At 36.1% G+C, this 16,907-nt stretch overlaps 1 protein-coding gene and 1 non-coding gene across 2 annotated transcripts; one reads left to right on the top strand and one right to left on the bottom strand.

Annotated features, from left to right (window-relative positions):
- Positions 1-4,280: 4,280 nt before the first annotated feature.
- Positions 4,281-4,382, top strand: LOC138882402 (U6 spliceosomal RNA). Its single transcript, XR_011404009.1, has one exon. It is a non-coding gene; the product is annotated as a U6 spliceosomal RNA (small nuclear RNA).
- Positions 4,383-6,108: 1,726 nt separating this feature from the next.
- Positions 6,109-15,723, bottom strand: LOC104221067 (ER membrane protein complex subunit 8/9 homolog). The gene is made up of 6 exons (XM_009772047.2): positions 15,214-15,723; positions 14,235-14,381; positions 14,071-14,133; positions 6,508-6,674; positions 6,328-6,407; positions 6,109-6,260 (listed from the first exon to the last, which is right to left on the bottom strand). Exons 1-5 carry the CDS (start codon positions 15,421-15,423, stop codon positions 6,377-6,379), a joined length of 618 nt encoding a protein of 205 aa, XP_009770349.1. The 5' UTR covers positions 15,424-15,723; the 3' UTR covers positions 6,109-6,260; positions 6,328-6,376.
- Positions 15,724-16,907: the final 1,184 nt, after the last annotated feature.

Genomic DNA, 16,907 nt, shown 5'->3' on the forward strand with positions numbered 1-16,907 from the left:
AAGCGAAAGGAAAGCAAAGTTAGGAGGTTCTTGTATTTTGCATAAGTCATGGGATTTCCATGTCGTGTCAATCAGAGATGAATCCAAGATTTAAACTTTATGGGTTCAACCTTCAAGATATTTAGCATTAGACCTATTATATTTTTAAAGTTATGGATTCATATCTATTATTTATTGCAATTTTAGTAATCTTTACTCATAAATTTATGCTCCGTGTCGAAATTATTGGGCTCAGTTGAACTCATAACTTTTAGTCTAGTTTTGAATTTATCTGTATAAAACCTACTAAAATTGTTAAAAATATTGATCTATGAATTCATAACTTAAACAAATTGATGGTTCAGCTGCTAGAACTCGAATCATGAACCCATAGGATCAAAATCCTAGATTCGCCTGCGATCAAAAAAGATATGATTATTTTATGTTTGCATGTCGGAGTAAATTGACTAATACCTTTGAATCAGTCTCCTAAATTAATGTAATGAAATTGTAGGCTTTATTAGCTAGTTGCAGTCCATGTAATAATGCCATAAGATCAGCTTGCAAAGCATTAATATAATGTAATGGTTTTGAGAATCCAGCCTTCCATGTGCCAAAGCTATTTCAAGCCAGCTCCTCCTTTTCCCATAACAGCAACAAATGCTCCATCAATATTCAGTTTATAGTAATTGTAATTGGGTATGGGCAATTCCTGGTGGGATTTTGAGAGAATTACTTTTGAGTTGAGGTAGGTGTGTTCTAGTGCCAAGAGATGATATACAGTTGAAAGAATTACGACCCTTGTCACTTGGCCTAACAGCCCAACCGAAAATGGCCCAGATTTGAAGCTCTTACCCTATTTAGTCCATGTTGTACATAACTTGAAAGAAACTTTTTAGTCTTTAGCCCATTATTAAAGACACACTTTTAGGGTTTTTATTATTTTCTTCTTTCTTCTTTCTTCATTCCCAGCACACCAAATTCTCTCTCACTGCCTCTCGCTTCTTTCTTTTCAACCCACATAGATCCCTCATCCTCTCTTAACCTAGCTTTCGTTATTCCCCCTCCCCTACCCCCTACGCAGTTCTGCCATCAATGGCTCGAAGAAGGCTCGGGCTCCTACTCCGTCGTCCATGGTGGCAAGCAGAAGAATATTGAAGATTTTTTGAAATTGGGTCTGACTCTTTGCAGTTTGAAACCTTAATTTCCAATGTCTGGTCGAGCTCCGACAAGAAAAGATCGGAATCCACGATGAAGCAGAAAGCTCCAGACTTGCTTGTTCTTAAGCTTGTTGACCTTCTTGGCTCATCATATGTGTGTTGTCCTCCTTGAAATCTCGAATCTGAAATTGGGTGTATCGTATCTGTGCGTTGAATTCCGAATCATTGGCGCAAAATTGCTAACCTATAGACGAGTTGAATCATCTAATACCTTCTACTACAACTCGAGGCTTGGATAAAAATCATAACGATATAGCAGTTTGTATAAATACTATATAATAGTGTATAATTGTGTATATGAATATACAAACACATCTTATACACTATTATACATGTTTATACAAGTTATACAGTATTGTATAATTGTGTATAAATGTGTATAATGTTGTATAATTATATATCTTTTCAGTTTATAAGGATGTATATACATTGTTAGTGTGTAAGAGGTGTTGACACCTAATTTTTGACCCTATTTGAATTTATTCCCACTTTTCCCACTTATCTCGTCAATACCTCACTTTCACTTTCCCTCGCCCCCATACCGGTCCCTCATCCCACTATTCCCATATTCCCATCCCACCTTCTTTTGTCCCCCATTTTTCCTTGTCCCCTCTCACTTTATCCATTTCCAACTCACCCATGTTACACTCCAACAACAAGACAATTTTTACCTCTCCCTCTTTTCCTCATTTCTTAAGCTTCTTCAACACACACACACGGTCAGAGGCAGCAAGGGGAGCTCCCCAACTCTCTCCTCTACCCATTTTTTCTCCAAATACACTCACCCTCCCAAAAACGCGAATAGAGTATACCTTCGATATACACTCAATATATCGTGGGTATACATGCGCAGAACACCCCCTCCCCAACGGATCTCCTTCTTTCTTTCTTCTCAAACCAGAAAACAATGACCTTTTCACCATCAAGATCAGCCTTGAAGCTCCAGTAATTCAGCCATCAAAAATCTGTTCAAAACACATCAAAATAAGCTTGAAAATAGCTCCGTTTTCTTAGTCAAAACGACCTCTAAAATAGCAGCAAAAACCTGTTGCAAACAGCCATAAAATTCACCCCTAACACCACCCAAAATGAGCCAAAAGATCTGCTGAAATCGGCTAAAAGAAATCGGAACAGATGCGTTTGGATTTTCGTCGCCGGTCGAAGTCGCTAGTCCGGGTTTCCGTTTGAGTCTCCTTCTAGTCCGTATGGTTTTGCTTGGCTTTATTTCGTTTTGGAGTAACGATTGTTGAGCTGTATCCATTTCATGAAGAAGGTTGTCTTCTCAGTCTATTGATAGAATATTCATATCAAAGGTTCATTTCCTCTAAATTCTTGTTTGCATTAGATGAATGTTTCAGTTTTGATTTAGATCTGTTTAAATGTTTCATTATTATTTCTTTTGTTTCTGTTTTGATTTATGTGTGTTTGATTAGAATTAGTTTCTCAAGTCACTAAATAATTAGCTTCTCACCTATGTTGTTAGATTAATATGATTTGAGAAATCCATGTTAGACTTGAACGTAAATAAGTCATTATTTTAAAGGAAGTTCTTTTTTTTAAAAAAAAAACAATTTTTATGTTAGCATTTTATTCCTTAGTTGATGTTATGTTTCTAGTGTTCAATTATTTTAATTTCTTGTTTCATGAAACAATATATGGCTTTAAGTTCAAAATTATTATAGTTATCTAATAAAAACTAAAAAATGGAGCCTTACGCTAAAGAAACTATGGTATATTAGAGCAATTGGATCTTTTAAATTTAAAGTGAGATAAATGAGATTTTGGGCTTTTAGATTTAATAAGTCATAGCAAGGATTATGATCCGGGCTCAAATACAAACTGGGTAAAGAATAAAAATCTACACTATATCACTTTTACCACAATAATTCATAACTCTCGGCTTTGTAATAATCTCAAAGTAGTTTAGAAAAAATAATTGTATATTCGTAGTTTGCTTTAGGCGCGATTAATAAATTATCGTGGCTATGGGAACGGTTCTCGTGGCATAGTTGCGATACCAAATCTCCTAAATTTGGGTGTGCATTTATGTGACTCAAATCCAAATCTCAACGGAGTCGGAATGTATTAACAACCACGGGTGCATTGATTGCGACGTGGTTCGAGATGCATTTTCACGACGTTGCAATTCTATTAAAAAAATAATAATAATAAAAGCGGTTTAAAGTTGATAAAAGCACATAAATTATAATATGTATTAAAATCAGATATTTAGCCACTACAACAATTTAAGCGACCGTGCTAGAACCACGGGATTCGGGGGTGCCTAACACCTTCCCTCGGGTCAACAGATTTCCTTACTTAGAATTTCTGGTTCGCAGACTTCATTTGGAAAGTCGAATATTTTCCTCGATTTGGGATTCAAGATAAACCGGTGACTTGGGACACCAAAAGCCAAAAATTTCCCAAGTGGCAACTCTGAATTAAATAAATAATCTCATTTCGAATCTTGTCACTTAAATTGGAAAAACTCCCTCACGCATTTGCCCTTCGGGTCGGGCGCGCAAAAAGGAGGTATGACAAGAGGTCTCTACGAAAGTTTGACACTTCCTTCTCTTCTTCTTTTTCGTGTATGTGTTGTATAAAAAAGATTTGTACGCGTTGGAGGGATTCTACAATTCATTTACCAAGTTTTTATTTTTCTTTTATCTTGTTGGATTGCTTCAGCAATTACACATAATAGTGTATGAAAACAACTGGTTGTATAAAGAATGAGCAATAACCGTAGTTGATTGTGTGAAATAAGCTGTCTTTCGGGAATTAGCCTATTTTTTTGGACTATAGATTTGCAAAGTGGTATCTAGGCTATTATATTACAAGTCGGGTGTGTGAGTTGTATTTATGTGAAATTATCCCATAAGAGAAACCGGTTCGTTTTTATTGTCAAAAGAATTGCAGTTTCTATTGGTCCAGATGTTCCAAAGTAATTAAAATAGGCATTAGGATGGAAACAGGTAAAAGTTTAGCAACAGTAATAGTACTGGTGTTTTGAACCAGTATTTGAGCCAGTCATGCAAGTTGCACTGGGGTGTGGGGATGCTTAAATAATTCCATATATAGATAGTCCCTTCCGGACATCCGATAAAGATGGAGCAATACAGAAAAAATTAGCATGCCCATTGCGGAAGGGTAACACGGACAAATCGAGAAATGGTCCAATTTTTAATTTTTAAAAGAAAGGAATTCTTACGTTGTATAGCAAAGGTTGATACCTTATTTATTTTAAATAAATACCCTTTTAAAAAATCATATTTCATAGCTATCTTTTGATTTTTATAGTCAAATATCTATTTATGGTCACCTCCTACCTTTAAACCATAAAATACGCTTTGTATTATTTTTCTCTCTCTCTTTCAAATTTTTCTCCACCCTCTCTCTCTAACTCCAGTTTTTCTCCATAAAATTTTCTCTTATTTTAACAAATCAGATCTCATGGGTACTACAAGTTGACATTGATCCTGAGGATGCAAATATCGAACAAATGTCTAGGGACGAAACCAATAAATTTGGTATATTTTCTTGGGAATTCGTCCGTCACCATGGGCTGCACCTATTCGGCACAACTTCCACATGGTTCTTGTTGGACATTGCTTTCTATAGCCAGAAAGATGTGTTCAGCGCAATTGGATGGATACCAGCAGCCAAAACCATGAATGTCGTTCAAGAAGTTTACAAGATTGCAAGAGCACAAACCTTGATTGCACTACTTAGTACAGTGCCAGGGTACTGGTTCACCGTGGCGTTCATCGATGTAGTTGGAAGGTTCGCGATCCAATTGATCGATATACTTCGGATACAGATTCGCAGAAGAAATACTTCAGTTAATATATTTCAATGTATATCGATGTATTTCATTGTATTCATTGTCTTTTTTTTTCATTGTATTTCAATGTATTTCGCTGTATTTTATGTATTTTCATTGTATTCATTGTCAGTTTTTTCATTGTATTTCAATGTATCCCGTTGTATTCTATGTATTTCATTGTATTCACTGTCTCGCTATATTTCATGAATGTATTCATATATTTTTTTTTAATTAATATAATTTATGTATTCAGATGTATTATATAATTTCTCTAAAGATTGCTATGTTTTTGGAGTGTTTTTCGGTTGAGAATCTTTTTTATAACTGGAAGTACAAAATTTGTGTGTTATAATTGAGTTTGTTGAGTTATATTGGGAGTCTATTATGTTAATTGATTCGCTTTCCGTTTAAAAACAGTATAATCCCATGTTTCACGCCGTAAATACAGTCGAATACAGTAGAATACAACAATCTGTCCAACTGTAATCCCATGTTTCACGCCATAAATACAGTCGAATACAAAAATCTGTCTAGCTGTAATTCTCTGTTTCACGCCTAGAAATGCTACTATATTCATGAATACAGTAGCTTAAATACATCGAATACACTATAAAATATTTGAAAACATAGCTATAGAAAGTAATATAGTAAATGGTAGCTACAACTAGCTAATAACCACTAAAACATAGTGGTTTCTGAAAATAGATTCCATATATAGTTGGCTTTAGGGCATTGAAGAATATATGGAACATATATATCTTCTGATGTATTAGTGCAACAGCCATTTTTCATTAGAGGTGCGCTGATGACAGATGAATGTGTTTTTGTAACTAAAACAGTTTTCTTTTTAAAAGAAAATCATATCATAAAATGTAATATTTGAACACTTGCTACAACTGAGGTTAGGAGCTTTGCCAAGAAGGCTTCCGACAAATCTGCATTTCTCTTGTACGTTGCTAATTGATAATGAGTCGATGACCTATATGCATAATTTAATGCCAGATTGCTCTTAGATGAAGTGTCTTTTATGGAATACGAGAACATGTCATCAAATAACTAGAAACAAACACCCATGACACAGGCAAGTTAAAGATTTAAGGTTCCAAATAAACTATTCGGGTTCCATTCAATACAAAATCAAGTTGTCTTGCTCAAGAATTATGTTTGACCTATTAGAAATGCGTACTTTTGCGAGGATATGATGCTATCTTCTATAATACTCCAAAGTCACTACCAATCTGCAAAATCAGAGCCATTAGATTCTTTTCATCAGAAACTCAGCAACTACACTGGAGGGATAAATACCGAATATCACATGGTAACCACACGATAGTTTCCGTGCTTCACAGAATCTTCACTTGAAGAGCTCTGGATTCAGCCAGTCCCTAACAAAATGGAATAGCAGAAGCAGAAAACATGAGGAACTTATAGAGATCAATGTGGATATTAGCAGCGTTCAAGCAGATAACAGTATGTAGTTCTTACTTGCTAATGTCATCCAGGTGGTCATCGAAATCTACGATATCCTTCCATTTTCCTGACGAGATATAATCTAAAAGGATAATATTTGCAGATGGCTCCTTGATTTTCAGAGGGCCGCTTGCATCCGTTCCCACTAGTTTCCAGCTCCTAGATACTTCCTTAGTGTAAAGCTGAATAAAAAGTAAATGACTTACAGTAAAGGAAACTACTACGAAGATATGGATAACTTGTTTAAGTACAAAACTATAAGAATCATAGTCTTATACAAGCAAGACTAGTAATGACAAAGACACAAACAAGTGCAGAGAACGAGCTTTAAAGTAAACCAGAAGTTAGAACTCTGAATTAGCTTGCATTGCGATACGTAACACAATTATAAATGTAGGGAGAAACAGATTAATACAGAGCATAGTGATATTCACTCTATAAAGTATCTCTACACAATTGTTATCTAACCGATTTACAAATAATCACATCTAGAACCCTGGATACATTGGTAACTACGACACAGAGAGGATCTAACTTCGCCTATGGCAAACGATTCAATTTTCCAGCAACGCTTTACTTATTTTATCACGAATTCCAAAACAACAGCAAAAAGACTCGGCAGTCAAGATTTTCAGGCCAGCGGTCTTAAAACCCATTGAAAATCTTTCATCCGAAGCCAGAAGCTACTCATTCCGGACAATTCTCTGTTTTTCACATGCAGATGAAACCAACTGAAGACTTTATTTCATCTGAATGAATTAAAGCAACTTTCTCCTCTGACGCAAGCTAAGCATGGTGATTCATCTTCATCCAGAATATAACAGAACATATAGGGTCCATTTCAAATACGAATTTGGGTTCTGATATTATTTTTTCTGCTGAAGTTGTCAGAGTGGGGGTTCTATTCCTTTTTACATTCAAGATATTTGTATTTTAAAGGAAGCCCAATCCAACAAGAGATATCATGTGAAGATCTAACCTATCCAAACTCTCCATGTTCCACCTATATAAAATATTTCATTTTCCTCCTCACAATCCGTCCTGAGCCAATGTCTTGGACTGGAGAAGACAAAACAGAGTTGATTGAATTGAAGATATAAAGCAGATGGTTTTCACCTATTCGAGTCTTGCAAGAAAATAGGATTTTATACTGAGCTCCACATATACAAATTGGGATGGAATGGCTCCTACTAGTTCCCTCCCAAGGGCGGATCTATGTACAGAAGAGGGGGTGCCACGCCACCAGACGCTCGGGTAAAATCTAATGTATATACTGGTATTTCACACAATAAAATGGATATAAGTAAAGGGTGCCACCCATAGTAACAAAGTGACGGTAGGTGCTAATGGTCCAAGCTCCAGCTTTTCAGGCCTTTGGCCTGGGATCGAAACTCATTTTGTATGTAGTGTCTCTTTTTTGTACTTTTTGTCCTTTTCTCTTATTTCTTCTTTTCTTAATTTTTATTTTCTTCATCGTTGTATTTTCTCTCTTTGTTACAACGCCAGTTTATTATTTATTTAGATTATGTATTTGCTTCCTTTTTCATTTTCTAGATCTTCAAAGTTTTATTTGAATATAATTTTAATTATTTTCCTTTTTTATTCATCTAGTGTTATTTTTTTCTTGATTTCAAATTGGACCAAATATTTTTTGTTTGGTGGTTGCGTATTTATTTATGTGCCAAAATTTTGTAAGCCGTATCGGATTAATTCAAGATAATTCAAAATATAGAGAATCGACCAAACATCACTCTTTTCCAATATCCTTGACTGAACGGCACCCGCAATCATGAAATCCTGGATCCGCCTCTGCTCCCTCCCCCCCCCCCACAACCCCCAAAAAACCTCACCCCAAAAAATCACACGTGCGAGTTCCCCCGCATACGACTCAAGTGCGCAAAAGTATGGATGATTTCCTATTTTGTAAGATTTAGCTTTTTCTTAACATATTTTTTGCATCAATATCCAAATCATAGAACATTCGAGAGCTTGAATTGGGCTAACCTCCAGCTTAATTTTGCATCTGATGGAAAGAGGGATGCACAGTAAAAGATCATGTCTACCTCAGGATCTTGAAAAAACTACTAAAGCTAAAAAATCTTCTTCTAACTTTCGGATACTTTAACATGTCAAGCTTAAAATAATCTCCTTAGTGAGTAAACATTTCCACCAGACATACAATATTTTTGTTAAGTACTGCAGGCAATGAGCTGCTCTAATAGGACTTCTCGACATAGAAAGCTCTCAAACAGATCTCAAAAAATGTTGTTGTTGTTGTACCACTTGCACACTGAGAGAGACAGGAAATGAAGTTAAAAATGGTAGCAGGAGCCATCAATTAGTATAGAGCACCTTGTTATGGTCTGTTTGGAGCTGATTTTTCCTTTGGTGCCAAAACAAGTTTACTGGAGTTAAAGACCGACCGAAAGATTTTTATAGGAGTTAGAGTGAAGGACAAATAGAAACAGTGGAGACATTATGCATGTGCTAGTGGCAGAAGTAGGGCTGTGCATTTGGATCGGATATCCGAAATCCGATCCGATCCGCTCAAATTCGGATTTCGGATTTCGGATTTCGGATATTTGGATCGGATTCGGATTTGATTTATTAAAATTTCGGATTTTCGGATTGGATTCGGATTTGTATAGTTTGAACCCGATCCGATCCGAAATCCGAATTTATTAAGGGAAAAATAAATACTAATTTTATTTTTAGGGTTAGGTGCATTAGGTCTTATTTCATTCTGCCTCCGTCTAATTCTCAGAAGCAACTTTTTGATGTTGCTGCCTTATCTCAGTTCTCACGCCTCAGACTCAGTCCTCACTGCTCACTTCCCGGCTTCAGTCTTCACTCATCACGCCTCACAAGTCACACCCAGAGACTGCTGTGCTGGTGCTGCTCACTTCAGTCTTCACGCGACGCCTCAAGCTGCTCCCTCCTGCTCGTTGCTTCCTCTATCTCTTCTCTGTGCTCCGGCGACCGCACTGGTAACTGGTAAGACACTAAGAATTGATGAAATTCTTAAGAAAGACACTAGGGTTAGGTCTTTTTGTTCTCTTTTATTTCTTGGATAAAATTGATGAAATAAATTGGGGGTTTCACTCTTGATTTTCTTAAACAGAAATAGACCATACTATACTACTATTTTGAATCCGATTTTAATTTTAATTTTTTGTTTTGTTTCGTAGATGGAAGATGAGGTAGAGATGGTGAATAAAGTTCAAGCCCTTGTAAAATGTGGTGAAAGTGGTGCTTCAAATGATTCCACAAGCAACGTCGAATCTGATTCTGGTTCGAAGAAAAGAAAAATCATGAAAGAAAGATCAGTGGCTTGGCGACACTTCAGTAAGTTCACTGATGACGCGGGTGTTAAAAAAGCGAAATGCAAGTACTGTCCAGAAGAATATGTAGCTAACACCAAAAACAGTGGTACAAGCAATTTGCTATCACATCTTCTCAAGTGTCCGAACAATCCCCACAAGCCGGAGACAAGCCAGACAAAATTAGCTTTTCAACCGAAAGGTCAAACAGGTGATGTCTCACTTATCCCTTGGAAATTTGATCAAGAGGCATGTAGGAGGGCTTTAGCTCGTATGATAATTATAGATGAACAACCCTTCATTTCTGTTGAAAAGGATGGATTTAGAGACTTCGTGAGAGCTCTTCAACCTTTATTTCATATTCCATCTCGTACTACTATGACTAGAGATTGTTTTGAGATTTACCATGATGAAAAACTTGCTTTGAAGTCAATTTTTAAAGAATCAAAACAGAGAATTTGTATTACGACTGATACATGGACATCAATTCAAAGAATTAACTATATGTGTGTTACAGCACATTACATTGACAAGAATTGGAATTTGCATAAAAAGATATTAAATTTTTGTCCAATTACTAGTCACAAAGGTCAAGATTTAGCTAGTGGTGTTGCTAAGTGTTTACTTGAATGGGGGGTGGATAAAGTATTTACTGTGACAGTTGATAATGCAAGTTCTAACGATGTCATGGTTAAAGAATTATCCAAACAATTTACTAGATGGAACACTAACTTGATGGAAGGTAAGCATGTTCATGTTAGATGTATGGCTCACATCATCAATCTAGTTGTTCAAGATGGGTTGAGAGAAGGGAGTGTGTCTGTGGAACGAATAAGACAAGTTGTTAGGTACATTAGACAATCTCCAGCAAGATGGAAGAAGTTTAAAGAATGTTGTGATCTAGATAGGATAACTTCTAAAAAATCATTGTGCTTGGATGTTCCTACTAGGTGTAACTCCACATATTTGATGTTGAAGGTTGCTACAGTTTATGAGGAAGCCTTTACAAAATATTGTGATATTGATTATGGTTTGATGTCATGTATTTCTAACTGTATTTGTGAGGATGGACAGCCTGCAGGTCCACTTTTAAGTACTGATTGGGATAGTGTAAGACGTATTGTGAAGTTTCTTGAAATATTTTATGAACTGACCTTGAAGGTATCAGGTACACTTTATATTACGTCTAATGTGCACTTTCTTGAGATATGTGTTGTTGGTTCTTCTTTGAAAGAGTTGATGCAAAGTGAAGATGTTACCTTGAAAGAAATGGCAAATAATATGAAAGAGAAGTTTGATAAGTATTGGGGGATCCACAAAAGATGAACAAAATGATTTTTATTTCATGTGTGTTCGATCCACGCCACAAGTTTCAATCTCTTTCGTTTGCTCTTGCTGCCATGTTTGGAGAAACAATAGGTGTGAAAATACAAATTGAGGTGAAGACATACATGGAATCTTTGTTCAATGTGTATGCAAAGAAGAATGGTGGTTCTGGTTCATTTCCATATTCTCCATCTTCCGGTTCATGTCCATCTTCTCCATCTTCCCCTAGTTCATGTCCATCTTCTCCAACTTCATCTACTTCTTCATCATCGCTTTCAAAATTCATGTTAGATTTAAAGAAGCATAAGAAGGGTGAAGGAATTGATTCTAAAACAGAGTTAGATAAATATTTGGGTGAAGATGTTGAGGAAGACTTTGAAAATTTTAAAATTCTGGGGTGGTGGAAGTTGAATTCACCCAGATTTCCCGCACTTGCTGATATGGCACGTGATGTGCTAGCCATTCCTATTTCTAGTGTTGCCTCAGAATCAGTCTTTAGTACCGGTGGACGCATACTTGATCCATTTAGGAGTTCATTGACACCTAGATTGGTTCAAGCTCTTGTGTGCGTCCAAGATTGGCTTCGGAATGAATCAACAACTCTGGTTAAAATTGAAGAAGATTTAGATAATCTTGAACAACTTGAAGCGCGTAAGACTATCTTATTTCTTCTATTACTTTACTTGTGTTTAATGTATACTTATGTTATGTTTCTTTAGATTATTTTTAAACTAATTTATTCTATTACTATCTTATTCTACAGACTTGATTAATACCGGAAAAGAGCCTTGCATCGTCGACATATAAAAGATACGAGTTCGTGGCATGTTAAAAGTTTTCTTAAGCCTTCTAATAAATTGAACCAAGCTGCTGCATTAAGCCTTCTCTATTGTATTGTTTTGTTCTACCACCAAGCAGTCAAGCTGATGTATTAGGCTGATGCACAGGCTGCCCAACTTGACATGATACACATTTACCGATTCTCTCATTTTTGACAAGTGTAGTATTGCAGAACTTGAAAGTGTGCCAGGTTGAGGATTTTAGTTCCAGTGTGCCAGAACTTAAGGCTGCTGCATTAAGGAATTCTGGTTGAGGATTTCAGTTCATTAGTGATTAAACAGCTATTTGGGATTTTAGTTAATTTTGTTTTATTCTGAAGATTGTGTTTTGTTTATGGACATGTTGAACTGTTGAATTATTACCTTCTCTTGAACTGTTAGCTATGATTCTGCTCTTGTGTTTCTTCCATTTTGGTTCGTAAAAGAATCTGGATTGAATGAGAATGATCAGTAGAACTTGAAATTCTTTTGCTATGCTTTTGCAAAGTACCACAGTTATTGCAGGGACTTGTGTTATGCTTTTGCTATGCTTCTGCTATGCTTCAACTGGGAAATGAATTTGTGCAATATTGTGTACCTTTATGGGTTGCAAGTACAATGAGACTGTCAGCTTTAACCAGTTACAATACTATACTATTAGACATTAGTAACATATTTATTAATTGGAATGAAGCCAAAAGTAAAATCTTGAGGTAAAGTAATTTATAGTCATTTGTTTGCTATTTTTGTTCTTTTAAATGCTATTGTATTATGTAACATCCATTATCCATATACAGTTATACACACTCCTTAATAATACATACAATCCGATCCGAAAATCCGATCACCAATCCGATCCAAAATTTAAAAATCCGATCCAATCCGATATAATTCGGATCGGATTCGGATTGCAATTTGTGGAATCCGAAATCCGAAATTTCAATCCGAAATATGCTAAATTCGATCCGATCCGATCCATGCACAGCCCTAGGCAGAAGCACCATATGTGAATGCTCGGTATTTTCCAAAATATTATAGAAAGAAGAATGATGAAGCTTTATCAAACTTCAGAAAAAAGCGAACAATAACGAAGGTAGACAACGAAATAGGATTATCAACTTCTTTTCCTTAGTGTCAATTGACAAAATCAAAATACTGCAGATAGAATATGAAGGGAGGATTTATATTTGTTCACCCAGTATAGAAAAATGAAGATTATTGTGCACAAACAGCCTTAGATGAGAACTTGATTTCTTGACTCCCATAGCAATCAAAACAATAGGGCGAAGTTCTCTATCGTCAAACAATGACATGAAGTTCTCTAGTACTAAGTTGCGCGGACTCTTCGATTTTGGTGTTGTCCCCGTCCCGATACAAGACGGGGACGGGATATGTCCCGGATTCGGTCAACTAACTTCGGACACTTTGATCGGAGTCCATCGACAAATTTGGGAGAAAAATTGAGATTATGATTTCTCAAAATCAAAAATAGAACAGATTTAGGACAATGAAAGAATAATGTCCATCTTGGAGAATGAAAGATTGAATTCTACAATATTCATGTAAGTTTTTCACAGAATATCTCTCAAAATTTACAATATTTTTGTAGTTCTATTTTTTATTAGCCGAATCCCGCACCCGTATCTATATCCGGATCTGCACCCCCGAATCTTAAATTTTAGACTTTGCCGAATCCGATACTCGGATCCGTTCCTGTATCGCATACCCGCACCCGAGTCCAAGCAACTTAGTTCTAGCACAGGAAAGAAGTAATAACCTTCGGCATTTGGATAAAAACAAAAGAGACTAAAGCAACCACATTACTCCAACTAATTTCATCACGAGGCGTAAATGGGACAGATTCCCTGCGAACCCAGTTGTTGTAGAAGATAAATCATAAGGCAGCTAGAATTTCTTATGGAAGAACAAAGAATAGATAGAGAACTGGTCAAGTAGTTGCTGAAGCTAAATGCCACAAAACTTCAAATTTGAATGGCATGAAAGAGTACGAAATTTGACATCAATAATTAACCAGAAGGGTAAAAATTTGAAAATACACTTAGTTAAGCTTCAGTTTCAAAAGCCAATAGCTCCTTAAAATGAAATGTACATACCTGCATTACAGGACTTCTGTCTTTCCCCTTCTTTAGTAAAGCTTCAAGCTTCTTGTTATCCAACTGAAAATGCAAGAAACGTTAAGCTTAAGGATTTTTGTAACTTACAATCCAAAGATTGAAACTTTTGAATTCGAACTATCTTGAGTAAAGCAAAAAGGTACCAGAAGCAAAGCAGCTTGAGGGAAATATTTGAAGATATGATCTGCAATATTCTTGGCCACATTCCCAACCTCGAAATCATCAAATCTTTCATTTGCATGAAAGTAACCCACAATACTCAAACCTTTATCAGCATAGTACTCCTCGATCTATCCAAATAAACATCCAAACAAGATGAGACTTCCAAATAACTAAAATTACAAGTAGAAGGCATGGTATATGCATGTTTAAAGCAGTGTGTATCCACTACCTTCAACTCTAACAACATATATTTAGTTGAAAATTCTCCAAAAGCATTGATTTATACTCGACTCAAATCTATTGTCGCACAGAAATAATAGATACTGACCCACATCTAAAAGTATTGGATTTAAGTTATATACATTGACAATGTAAGATTTTTTACATTGTGATACCAGTTACCATTTTTTCTTAGCAGGTTACTTCCTCTGTTCAATTTTGTGTGGCACTCTCTCCTTGTTAGTCAGTTCCAAAAAGAGCAACACCTTTCTATATTTAAAAACAATGTAACCTTAAGCTTCCCATTGTACCACTAATGACATGCTTATATAGTCGCATAAATATTTTAGACAAGATTCAAAAGAATTTTTTCCCTACACTCTGTGTCCAATCAAACACAAAAACATAAATTAAAACGAAGGGAGTATCGATTAATGCTTATCATAATGATTAACCAGTAATTACTAGTTACCTGGTTGTGCAAATATTTTTCAAACGTCAGCTAATAAAACTTTAAACTCGTATTGGATTCATTTATACTAGGATTTAAGTTAACAGTGTAATATAAATTTTTGAACTTTAAACTCGTATTAGATTCATTTATACTAAGTTCAAATTGATCATCACAAAGATCAGCGAGCCAAACCGACATTTACAAAGTAATCATTAAGACTAAGTTCAAATCCACTGACTGTAAATTCCAGATGCAAAGTTGAGAGAAGAAAAGGGGGACTGACTTACCATGATAAGGGAAATTTCGAGCGGAGGAAGGAGGCCAATCTGAGAGTGGAATAACGGAACGGATTCGACGATTTCGACGGCGGTGTCGTTGCCGGAGATCCGGCCGAGAAGAACACCGTTGACGGAGGAAGTCTTGTGCTTAAGGGCATGTAGGATTAACTTGATGTACGCGTTTTGATGAATCTCGTAATTTGATTCGCCGCCACCCATCTCGAACACGAACAATTACTGTGAAATCCTTTTTGCAGGCGCCGGCTAAAATAAAATCTGTTTCTACGTCTCGAGAAGTCGATGCTCTCTGTGTAAATAGAATCTGTCACTACTATAAGTCCTTTTTGGTTTTGTTTTTATTCATCTTTAGTTTTTTGGGAAGGGAAAGGATACTTATATTAATAATAGTAATAATAACAGTTACACGCTAGGGTACGAGACCCATATCATTTTCTTTTGTACATACTAGAGAAATGTCTTCTAAGGCACAACCATTGCCTAGTGCCGTTAGGTTACTACACACATTCATAGAATACATTCTAACATATATATGGTCATCCTGATCCTTGCAATAGGCGTCCATTGCGAAGATAGGAGGTAAGACAAAATAACAACGTTTATTATAATTAGGAGCCATTAGAGCTTCTTTTGCGAACTGGTGTGCTACCATGTTCCCTTCACGAAAGCTATGCTTCATTGTGATCTCCCCTTGCTGCGTTGCCTTCTCCATTAATCATTTGCATTCATGAATTAAATCATTATAAGTAGGATAATCCTCACGAAGGAAGCATATGACTTCTGTGGCATCTGTTTCAACTTCAACTGGAAATATGTTTTCCTTGATGATTATTTGAAGTGCATGATGTAGTGCTTGGAGTTCTGCCTGGATAGGTGATGTTGTGGGATGCTTCTCGTAGTAGCCCAGTATCCATTCGCCTTTGTTGTTGCGTATTATTCCACTGACACCTCCATGTAAGCAGCTATTGTTGAAGGCTCCATCAAAATTGAGCTTATACCAATTTCTTGGAGGAGTCTGTCACTTTGTTTTAAGCTTGACTTTTATATTATTAGTAGTAGGCTTGGATGTTAACAAGTGGTATTCCAATGCTTGGTTAATAACTTTGGTCGTGTTGATATGGTTGCTAGTATTGTTCACGTTGTTTTCATTTCTGTTTCGCCAAATCGCCCATAATACAAATGGAAAAGTTTCCTTCCATGTGATGAATTTGTTGGTTATTTTAGGATTCCTAGTATGTAAAAAATCTACCCAGTGTTCATTATCCATTTGATTGGTTATGGCTACCTCCATGGTTTGCCAAAAGGTTTGAGCCACCGTGCATTCCCAGAAGATATGTATTGTGGATTCATTTATGGTCTTGCATATCAGGCAGTTTGGGTCGATGTTACTACCAATTTTTTCAAGGTATTCTCTAGTATGGACACGTGAGTGATAGCATTTCCATTGGAAGAACTGGATTTTCCTTGGACATTTTGTGCCCCAAATCCAATTGAATTTTTTATTTGGGGGTATAGTTTATCAATCAATTAATAACAGGAAGAGGTTGTGAATACCCCACTAAAGTTCATACTCCAGATGAGGTTGTTGATATGAGTAGTGTAGGAGGTTGCAGCTAAGGAATGGATACTAGTAATAATGCTTTGAGGAAGCTCAAAAAAAAATTTGTTAGATCCCATCCATTATT

Source organism: Nicotiana sylvestris, chromosome 11 (assembly GCF_000393655.2).
Source record: "Nicotiana sylvestris chromosome 11, ASM39365v2, whole genome shotgun sequence".
In the NCBI taxonomy this organism is placed as follows: Eukaryota; Viridiplantae; Streptophyta; class Magnoliopsida; order Solanales; family Solanaceae; genus Nicotiana; species Nicotiana sylvestris.